This window comes from Zingiber officinale, chromosome 10A, assembly GCF_018446385.1.
Source record: "Zingiber officinale cultivar Zhangliang chromosome 10A, Zo_v1.1, whole genome shotgun sequence".
Taxonomy (NCBI): domain Eukaryota; kingdom Viridiplantae; phylum Streptophyta; class Magnoliopsida; order Zingiberales; family Zingiberaceae; genus Zingiber; species Zingiber officinale.
In genome coordinates, this window is record NC_056004.1 from 58,719,974 (window position 1) to 58,732,000 (window position 12,027).

The window sequence follows — 12,027 nt, forward strand, 5'->3', positions numbered from 1 at the left end:
ATTTCCACATAAGGCCTATTCTTATTCATGATAAAAATATCTAAAATCTTGCTAAGTACTCTATGGGTACAAAACTAATGTTGGTAGTTGAGGATGAGGAGATGGTGGATGACTAAAGCTTCAATTTTGAGGCTATATGTGCAATGGCAAGGTAAACATTGCAGCTATCTGAGTACGATTGCTTGGCTAGTTTGGCTAGTTGGTTGATTTTGGGTTTCATGGTGTAACATATTTGTTTGACCAAGTGCTTAGTACTTGAGCTATGTTTTAGTAGTGTTTGTTTTTTTTATGAAAAGGTAAATATATGTTATCAAAATGTGTACAACAATACAAAAATAACCATGGAGCCCCTTATGTCATATTTGACAAACTGTCAGATCTAAAAGGGAAACCATGATAGTGTACATGTACTCACTTGGGTACCATTTCTTGCTCTCTCTATGACGTGTGTTAGCCACCTACTCGTCCTCCATATAAGATAGAAGATGAGGTATCAATCAGCACCGCCCCTGATCATGTGACCCTTTCTATCCATACTATGTGTGTCTCCTCATCATCACTGTTGAAACTCTCTCCTGCATCCTCTAGCAGCGGATGCTCCACAATCTCCCTATCGAGACTCTATCCTATGTTAATATGCCACCAATGGCTCCAAATCATCTCTGCCCAACTCCTCTTGTGTTGTGAGCCTAGGATCACCCAATGGCATCTCCAAGTCTGATGAAGTCACTTTTAGCAAGTGAACACATGTCAATGGATTTGATGTGTCTTTATAGTAAGATGTTTGTTGCAGACTAGATAGGCCATTGTGGTGGGTCTATGCACCCTCATAGGCCATTGTGGTGAGTCTATGCACCCTCTTAGGTTTTTTGGCAAAGCCCCAGTCATAAATGAATTTCTGGTATCCTTACCATGAGCTATTTACTGTGGACTAGATAGACCTTTATGGTAGGTATATTCACCCTCTTGGGCTTTTTGGCAAAGCCCCAACCAAAAATAGATTTGACATATCTTTACCGCTAACCATTTGTTGTGGACTAGATAAATCATTTTAAGGTGGATCTATTCACCTATACATCACCATCATCTCATGTAATCAGTCCCACATATAATCCTCATGATCTACTGCATGACTCCCTCTGCTATGGCCTCCCCTCTCATACATCATCATCATCTATAATCTCTCCCACATATAATCCTCATGCTCTATAACATGCCTCCCTCCATTGTGGCCTCCCCGCTCAGCTGTCCTCACTACTCACACTACGCTCTCTAAAAAATGATGTCTGGCAAAGCTCTATCCACAATGCCAGAGTGCTCCTTTAGATGTCCTGCATCCCATCTGGCATCCTTCTCTAGTAGCCCATCATCATGTCCTCTCCAACCAACTTTGGAGTGGTGTCTCTGTAGCCAGAGTGTTTACTTTTGTAAGTTGGTACCATGAGAGTACACATACATATATATGGCTTTCATACCTTAGATAGCTATCCAGATATGATATTCCATCAAAAACTAATGGTTATATTTGGACACATGTTTAATTGTACCTTTTTCTTGATGATATATAATTAACCTTTTATCAAAAAAATATATTATCAATATATATTTCATCCGGAAAATGACTGCACTTCCACTAACCTTCATGTATACCTAGGGTTTATCTAGATTTTATAAGAAATCAAACTCTTACATTACCTTATTAAAATGGATGTTCCAACTCCTGGATGTTTATTTTAGTCCATAATGGACTGTTAAAACTTGCATACTTTATTTCTGTCAACAGATATAAAACTTTTGGGTTATATCATATACACATTCTCAAATAGATTTCTATTAAGAAAAGTTATTTTCATATCTATTATATTTCATAATCATAATAATCTACTATGACTAGGAGTATCCGAATGGATTTAAACATAGTGACTAGTGAGAAGGTTTCTTCATAATCAATACCATATTTTTAATGATAGCCTTTCTCCACTAATTTCGCTTTGTAGGTAATCAAATTATCATTCATGTCAATTTTATTCTTGAAAATCTACTTGCACTCAATAAATGTAATACCTTCGGGTGGATTCACCAAGTTCTAAACTTGGTTTTCATACATGGAATCTATTTTTGATTTCATGGCTTCTAACCATGAATCCTTTTATGAACTATTCAGAACTTCTTTATAACTAATAGACTCCTTCACCTCAATGAATAACATGTCTCTCAATTCAATTATGAGAAATCCACATCTTTCAGGAATTAGATGTATTCTACTAGATCTACGAAGAGGTGGTGTAATAATAGGTTCAGTTGTTACCTCATCCTCATGAGTAATCAGCTATGGTTCCTGATTAGACACTCTTCAATGTCCATTTGAGTCCCTTGAATTGCCCCAAGTTCAACCTCATTTCCACTATTTCCTTGTAGGAAAAACTCTTTCTCCAGGAATACAACAAGGATCTTGAATACAAGCATCTTTTGTTCCAACTCATTAATCATGAGATCATATCTCAATGGTCTGAACATGTCTAATTTCAATTTTCTCTTGGAGAGAGTCCAACAACACAAACATGAAATTAAACTCTCATTCTTACCATAGGAAGGTGTAAGGTTTAAAATTTTTATAAGGGCTTTATTTTTATTTATAAAGGTCTCATCTATTTCATGCAAAGTTTGTAAACTATCCATATGAAATTACTTGGCATAAATTATGGCACCTATCATGACATAAATCATGATATCAATTATGACATTCAATCATTGACATAATTGTCATAAATTAATTAGGAAATCAAATATTGTAAAAGATTTGGTTTCTATAAACCAAGATCCTAGAATTAAATTTGGAAACAATTTCCAATGCTAATTCAATATTCTATTAAGAAATTATTTCCAAACTTAGAATTTGATGTGAAATCGTAAGTGCACGACCAATTATCAAGTAATAAAAATATTGATCTACAAAGACTATTCATTAAGCACTAGTTGATTTTGCACAATGAATTATCTAGATGTTCGAAGGTTGAGTTGGTCAAGAATGCAAGAGAATGGAAGAGAGAGAGGGTTACAGAGTAATAGAGAGAGAAAGTGAGCTACGAAGGAGAGAGAGTGATTGGGGGAATGATACTAGGATTTTAGTTTCATTATGATGCTAGTTAATCTCTCTAGAATATGTTCATCTCCTTAATATATGTGCTTATACTTTTAGAGGGATTCTAATTAGATCTCCAACTATAATTTCTCTAGCAAAGGATTGGTCCCTATATCAAGGCCTCCAGAACGTGGGGTAATATTGATGTCCTTTGTCACCAAGGGGGTGGTATATCCAATTGAATGAGTATCCTCTGTTACTAAAGATCTCTCAATTATCCAATCCATTCAACCTTAACCTAGAGATAAATCTCTCAGATCTACATGCATTCACCACATACACATTTCATCAAAAACAAACAAGACACAACACATATAGACCAAGTCATAAACATATCATAGAACAGGGAAATTGGCATATACATAGTTCATACACCAATATCACATCATAACTACTTACGTAATCTACTCTATTACAAGAGAATACAACCAAAGGATAAAAAGTAGTAAACTACAACTCAATATACGAAAATAGAGAGAAGATAGTGTTTATCCTTGAAACCCGACGTCTTTGGAGGCATTCCCTTGTTCCGGAAGTGGACGGATGGTGTGGATTGGTGAAGATGGAGGCTCTAAAGTCTCCCCTAGAAGGGAAAACCCTTCCCAAAGGAAGATAGAGGAGCCCCAAACCAAGGATCCGTCAAAAATGGGAGAAGAACCCTTTTATAGGCGGGGAGCACGCCCCCCCCCCCCCAAACCAACGACCGGTCGTGGCTGTCTTTGTAGGGGGCACAACTGTGCCTTAGGGCACGACCTGCCCATGCTAGATTTCAGAATAGGCTGCACTTCGTATTCTTTGTCCCTTTCTGCTCCATTTCATGTCATGTTAATCAAAAACAAATATTTCCTTACAAATTATGAAATAATTTTCAAAATTAAAAATTTTGCATTGGATTAGGAAATAATTTACATATAAAAAATTTTCTAAATTACCATAAATAACATTTACGATAACCTATGCATGAAAACATAGATCTATGATCTATGTCGAAGCGTAAGTGGCTCTGATACTACTGTTGTGTGTCTCTATGTGCATTTTAAAAATTTATTTATCAAAACATGAGTGGAAACATATTAATTTTTTAAATTATTACAACACGTGTATCACACACATACAAGATACACACATGCATAGACATAGCCATAGAATAAAATAAAAACTTTCATAAATAAATTATACCTTCAAGTTCGTAATCGAACTTTGAAGAGAATGATTAGCTAGTCTCACAAGGCTAGCCTCTATCGATATCCACTCTAAGATATCTTCGAGATGGCTTCGGTAAGTCACAAGTTTTCATCTCTAATGCAACCTTTGCTGCTATACAACTCCCTTAGGAGTTGCTGTCCGAAGCATAGCCGGTTGCTAGCGGCTGGGGTGTCGATGCTGAAATTAGCAGTAAGGGGTGTTGGCACCGAAATCAATAGCCAGGGACATCACCACTGAAATCATAAATAAGCGGTAGCAAGTGGTGTCAGCGCTGAAATCAATAAAAAGGGGCATTAGTGCCAAAATCGACAGCAAGTGGCGTCGACACCAAAATTAGTAGCAACAGAGAGGGAGAGGAGAGGAGACAAACCTAATCACTATTAGGTTTAATTTCAATAAATCAAAAATCAATCTCTTCTCATCATGGAGCAAGTCATCTCTCAAATTCAAAATCCAATAGCAATCCGATCCACTATCATTAAGCTTGGTTCAAAACTAAACCACTCTTGATTCATTATTAAACCAAACCAATTTTGGTTCATAATTAAACCAAAAGGGATCTAACTTTGACTACAAGAGGCGTGACCCACCATCGCTTCTAGTCTACCAAATATCTTTCATATTTGCCTCTCATTTGGTCCTACTAGACTTAGTTTCTCTCAATCTAAGATCCAATTCTCAAACTTATTTTAAGACTTTCGAATATATTCATAGTGTGTGTGACCCAATAGGTTCCTGGTTTATGTTGACCATTCATAATTAATCATTAATTATGAATCGACCATGATGACACATAGTAGTATATCATGATCTCCAACTAACTAAAAAATCATAATTGATCCCAGAACTAAATTTGAACCCTTCAGCAGCTATGGTTATCAATGCGTCTATTCCTTCACTTATCTTATACTCACTTGGTTCAGGACATGGTTTATGTGTCAATCTCCACTAGACTAACTATGTCACACCTAGCCCAAATAATAGTTTCTTATCCTGTAGATTCAAATTACTCAAACACATGTCCAAGAAGACCATCCTCTTGACATGTAATACTTTGGCCAAAGACTTACAAGAGGTCATGGGATATATGTCTTCTTATAAAAAGGAGTGATGAAACCTCTGTAGACTATTCAAACACTTTCGGACACTTAGACTTATGCCTAATCATCCCAGGGCCACACCTCCAAGAAGTTTCTTACTTAAGATGTCAAAGCATAAGTCTCTATGACCAAAATAACTTGAATACCTCAAGTCGAAGGAAACTTGCACTCGAGCTACAATGAGATCTTTATAAACATGTATAGAATCATATGAAGTCTCATAGCAGGTCACATCCAATGAACTAGTTGCCCTTAACCAACATCCATATGTTAACTGTTAACATCCCAATATTTCCAATAAGCAAGGGCCGACTGCTTAGATAAACCAAGGAGCATAACATATGTTAGTCTTATAGAATTGATAAAATTCAATCTCATCAATTCATTAATTAGGGAATCTTTTAATATGTATATAATTGCACATGAAAAGATATCCACTAATTATGATCCAATTATAATTTTTCTCATGCTATGCATTGCATTGTAGACTTCATTAATTGAGTATATATATATATAATTACACTCAAATAGTAAATTTATTTATCCAATAAATAATATAAAATCTAAGAGGATTGTCTTAGGGCACCTCTCAAATATAACAAGAAGCGCATAGTGTGTTTGTCGTGCAAACAACGCAGACATTAACAAAACTAATATCTAGAGGGAGGAACTCGAATAAGGATAAGAGACAAAGCTCAAACACAATGGGATCTTTCAAAGAAAAATTGAAGGTATCATTTCATATTGAAATTCTTGTATGTCATGATAAAAAGCATGCTAGAATAAAATTTTATGATTGTAGTGTTTATTAGCATAAAAATAGGAAGTATGATAAATCTAAGAATAATTTTAGATCATATCATGATAGAAGTATCTTACCTAACGATAGGAAAGTAGAGAGGAATCTAGGCAAGAAATCTAAGAATGATAGACATTTTCCTAGAAAGAATAAAGGCTAAGGTGGACATAAAAAATCAAGAATTATGGCTTTATAGAAGGAAAATTGAGTCTTGAGGTAAGACTTAATCAATTGGAGAAGACCCTTAGAAAAATAGAAAATGAAGTTAAAGTGTCTAAGAAGGAAAATTTAAGATTAGGTAGACAAGAACTATCCAAGAACAATTAAGTTATTGTTGATCGGACACTTAGCGGTTGGAAATATAATAAAGAGTTGGCGAGAGTGAAGTTTAAATAGGTCATAGAGGATCTAACACTTAGTATGACAAGGGCAAAGACCAAGTGGGTCATAGATCATCGAACACTTGGCATGCTAAGGGTGAAGACCAAGTAGGTTATGGAGGACCGAATGCTTGACATGAGACAAAAAGTCCAAATAGGTCAAGAAGGATCAGATGCTTAGCAATTGTGATGTCTTAACAAGTTAAAGTTGACTTGGATGCATAGCACAAGAAGGGAAGTTCTGGTAGGTCAAGGTTGATCGGATATTATGTGAGTGAAGTCTTGGTAGGTTATCGAATGCTAAGTGGGAGAAGTCCTAATAGGTTGAGATCAATCGGATACAAGATAAAGCAATGTTTCAACCTTAGAAAGACTGAAACAGAGGTATCAGTCGACTGATAAATCATAAATCCCGAGTTTGAGGATTTGAGGGAGTTTTGAGGGTTTAGCATGTGATCAATTGATTGATCGTTATTATTGGTTAACTGCTTTATCAATCGAGTAGTGCATTTGATTGATGACACTTGGAGCAAATAAAAAATTCGAAACTCAACTGCTCAACTAAACTAATTGTCATTAGTTGATTGATGGACAAGAGCAGTCGATTGATGTTCGAACTAAAAAAAGCTCAGAACTCGACTGCAAGACTTGATTGTTTGGGTATCAGTCATTCTGTAAATGAACGATTGAATTCAATAGAGCAATCGACTGATAGACACTATTAGTCGACTGTTAGACATAAATCAACCTCATCCTAAAAGATATAAAAGAAGGTTTCGTGGATTTTAGTGCTGGTTCTTGGAGACTTTGAAAGGAATTGCTGCTACATTCCATACTTTCAGAAAGTAATCCAAAGAAACCAAATAACGAGCAAAGCAAAGACCACTTGTGTAAATTATTATTTACATTATGTTTCTCTTTTCATCTTTATCTTATTTTCTTTGTGTTTCTTGTATAAGAACAAGTTTGTAAAAAGTTTCTCTACCTCCGGAAGGTGTCTGAGAAGGAGAAAGTTAGTGATGATACCACTAGGATGCTAGATCATGGAGTAGGAATAGAGGATTTTGAACCACGTAAAATCGTGTTGTGTGCTTATATTTTATTTCTATATTTTTGCTATATAAGATGAACACACAATCGAAAAAATCGAAAGAAGTGAATCGCTATTTACCTCCCCTATCACCGGTCCCAACAAAGTCATCAAGCACCTTGGCCACATTAAATCAACTTGTATAAATGTTAGATCTTGCACTACTTACACATTAGATGTAGCAACAAATCTAACTTAAATCTTTTTTTCTCATCAAAACACATAACTATATAAATGTTGATGAGGACAAAAGTTCCAACACAACGTACCATATCAAAGGATGATCCCAATTAGTCGATTGGAATTTGAATTGACTACAAGAGTGAGCAGTTGATTGATAGGAAGGGTTGAGTCAACGAGATGAAATAACATCGAGCAACTATTGCTGTGAATAGGGATTCGATAATAATGGATCAGTTGACTATTATGGATCAATCAATCAACTGACGTGTCTAGTTTCACTCTAGAAATACTAAATAAATGTACTATGATTAACAACATCTGAATCATTTACTATGATATATTACGATCCTCAACTCTCTAAAGTAATTCTTCTATCAATTTTTTTAGTTTTTATAGTTTTCTCTTTTTTGTGTGTGTCTTTAGTTTTAATTTCATGAGTTTGAGGGCTTTACTTTTAAACTCAATATTTTACAATCTCTATTATTGCACTTATTTTATTATCTTCTATAATAATTTTTGTAAAAAAAATATTTACCTTCCAAAGGGTTTTAAGAGGGAGAAATTAATGGTTTTTCATGAGTTGGCTCACCTAACAAGTCTATAGGAGAAATTTGATTTGATTTTTTTCTCCACTTTCACCTTTTCCACTCTAGAACCCGTATGTAAGTTGATTTAAGTTGTTCTAACACAAGCTACTCTGCCAAAACTGAAAGGAATCGGGTCAAGGTGAGTTGCTCTCTCTCAAAGGGGTTGGGTTGAGTTATATCAAGGTGATTTTGAGATGGAGGATATTGTTACTTTGAAGTAGTCATTGGTTGGGCTTAGTGTTTGAGTTGTCGTGGCTTCTTGGTTACGGTCTATGGAATTGATCAGCTAAGACTAAAACTATGGCTTCTTGGTTACGGTCTTTATAAACGTAGCGCCTAATTTTATCCGAATTAAATAGTAATATAAATATTATAATTGTTTATTTACAAAGCAAAGATGGAACAAAGTGCATTGCATTATTGCTATGTAAATTTAATTAATCTTTTTAGAGAAAGTCTTGATGATAAAATTTCAGGATTGGATAACATGTTTTTGTCATATTAACAACCAACGTTGTTATAAAATTTATGATAATTTTTTCAATTACAAAAATAATAAAGAAAATTAACTATTTGACTGGACACCATCCTACCCTTCTTATATAAGCCAACCCAATGGCGTGGGAGGCTTATATAAGCCAACCCTTCTGAACAACTCAACCTGATTGTGGTTTGATCGAAACCGATCAAATTGATTGACCACCCAATCCGCACACACCATCAACTGAAGGACATGCTAATCCACCCATCCTACTCAACTCAATTTACCTACCCAACCCAACATGATCGATCAGTCTATTAGCTACCCAAACTGACTGGCATATATCCAGGTATACCTGACTTGAAATGTAAATATTACGAAGAAGGCTAGGCTCTTCTTCATTAAAAAAAAAAATATTTTGTTAAATAAAACATTTTGGTTAAACCAAAGGGAGCCTTAACAAGAGATAGACTGGATTCGCCAAACTGCTAAAGGCCTTTAAAGTAATTTATTGGATTAAAACTCTAATTCACAGAAATAAGAACTTGCTTCGATACCCACCACAAAACGAATAAACGAACTCACATAGAAGTAAAATTTACATATCAGACAGCTTGAAGATGCATTTAATTAATTAACTATAGGGCAAAAATTTGATTCAACTAGTAACTGCCTTTCGTATAAGAATATCAGTAGTTCCCATATTACATACACAACACAAATAAATAAATAGACTACAACATTATTTGTTCGTTTGTTCAAGGATAACATGAACGAACCAATGTATCATTTCTATCTGTTCAGTTTTCTTTGTAAAAATCAAATATTGAAATATAGGAAAGGATTTTGGCTACTAAATTGGCAACGTTAATTTTTTACAACAATGCTGCTTCGCTAGTTAGGGGTTCACTAGCTTCAAGAAGCTCGTTGGTTAGGCCGGTGAAAACGCTGGCTTCCGTCTCTGCAGGTTTGAACTTGAGTAGTGCCGAGGGAACCAACTCTTCCTCTTCTAACGTTGATTTAGCTCCTGGTTTTGGGAAATGAGGGATAACTCTTAGCTTAGGAACAGCAGGACGGAGGAGCTCAAATTCCAGAGTGGGGTCCTTTAAAGCTGAGCTCACAAACTACATAAATCAAGAGTTTAGTAGTCTAGAAGTAAAAGTTTAACCAAAATGTTTTAAGAACTTCAAAATATTGATTGATCTAACAAAAGCAGAGTCAAAAAAAAAAAATCCAAAGATTTTCAGTGATATTTGCCCCACCACATACTCGTAACAACAATGTGGAGCTAATGGATCATTTTCAAGCCATAATTGATTATCTGTGGTCAGCTACACTGGTCATATCATCCTCCATCGATACCTTACTAGTAGAATGAAACTAAAGGATGTCCACCGAATTTGAAATACAAGTTGCATCTGGCAAAACTGCTAGATGAAGAATAACAATCTCAGTCACTACATGCTTGTCAGGAGACTCCGATGGCTCCAGGAATTGACTCATACAAAGCTACCTTGTCAGAGGATGTTATTTACCATTTAAGTTGAAATGCAGTCTTGAGCTGCAATTTGATTAAACTGGTTACTCTTAACTTAAAATTGATCCGCTGGCAGCGAAGTTATTTATTCTTACATCATTCAACATCTCTTGGTGTAATTAGTTATTCTAAATAAAAAATTAATACATTGGTGGGACGCTAGTGATTTGTAAATTTTTCAACTTCTGGTTGTTTAGTATAAGATGAACTTTGATGTAGGTGAAGGGGAACATGCTTAAATATCAAAGCATAAATATAATCTTGATAAACGGCATAACAAATTAAAATTGTAATCTGTTGCTCAACCAATAGGGGACAAAGGAAAATAAACAAGAAGTACGAAATGTTGATTAAATTGAGAAAGGTGAGAAACAAATCCTGCTTCTTTTTGGATATTTTCCCTGACTTTGTTCCATTATATACATAACTTATTTACATGTGAATAATAATCTCACTTTTCTGTCACAGCTCCTTCCCGTTTAGAGAGAGATGCACTCCCTTCTCTCTAGAAGATAACAGGAAGGAGCTGTGAGAGGTCTTCCGGACACTGGCATCAACCAGCGAGTATGGCGCATGTATAGAGGGCATCCTCACTGTTGCTGGATCAGCGGCAGTGGAGGAAATCAAAGGTTGAATGAGGCTGCTGTTGCTGCCCTATCAGACAAGAGGGTGGCCTACCTCCTTCTCCCTTGAAGATGCTAGGATAGGCTGTGAAGACACCATCGGCGCTGTTGGAACAACAGTAGTGGAGGGGTTTTTCAAGGCTGGAGAGAATGGGACACATGCTGGTTGCATCATACGGCGGCTGTGGAGCATGCAAAGAAAAGGCCATTGCCACTGCTCGGGCGGAGGCGGATGCAGAGGAGAGAACTCAACGCTAAAGGTCCATTGTCACTGCTGTCCAAATGGATAAGCAGGCAGAATACCTCCTTTGAAAGACTGTGGAGCAAGAGGCACATGCCTCATCAGTTGCCATTGTCGGTGATGGAAGGAGCTGGACTAAATCACAACAGAGGAAGTTGTTGAATACTCCGGTCTTAGCAGGGGCACAACTGCCAACGACTAAAGGGTGTGAGCTGTCAGGGGAGGAACGGTAACCTCACACTCGTCTCCGGCTAGTGGAAGTGGTAGCTGAAACCTCGCACTCATCTCCAACCGGTGGAAGAAATACATGAGCAACACAAGTGGTTGGCAGTGGGAATTTGAACCTCAAATTAGTGCTGGCTGGCAAAGGCAAAGGGCGGAGAAACTAAGGATTTCAAATTCTGGTAGGTGTTGAAACCAAGGAAGGCCATTTGCACTGACACCTGGGGAACCGATCAACAGGTACCTGGTCACATGGGGGAAAACAAATGGCAGCGAGCTTTGAAATTTGAATTTCAATCTGGGATTCAAAATTTGAAACCACCAACAAAAGTAAAAAGGTTTGCATGGAGGGCAAGAGGTGGCCGGTCTTTGGGAATTTGATTTTAAACTTGTGATTCAAATTTTGGAAGAAACCAGCCAAATAAAGCCAGTCCTA

The 12,027-nt window shown here is 36.4% G+C and overlaps 1 protein-coding gene across 1 annotated transcript in view; it reads right to left on the reverse strand.

Annotated features, from left to right (window-relative positions):
• Positions 1-9,620: 9,620 nt before the first annotated feature.
• The window catches only part of LOC122027305 (plant UBX domain-containing protein 2-like), a 50,590-nt gene continuing 48,183 nt past the window's right edge, over positions 9,621-12,027 (reverse strand). Inside the window, exon 3 of the mRNA XM_042586242.1 lies at positions 9,621-10,092. Within this exon, the coding sequence (XP_042442176.1) occupies positions 9,844-10,092 (249 nt within the window). The 3' untranslated portion in view covers positions 9,621-9,843. The remainder of the gene's footprint in view (positions 10,093-12,027) is intronic.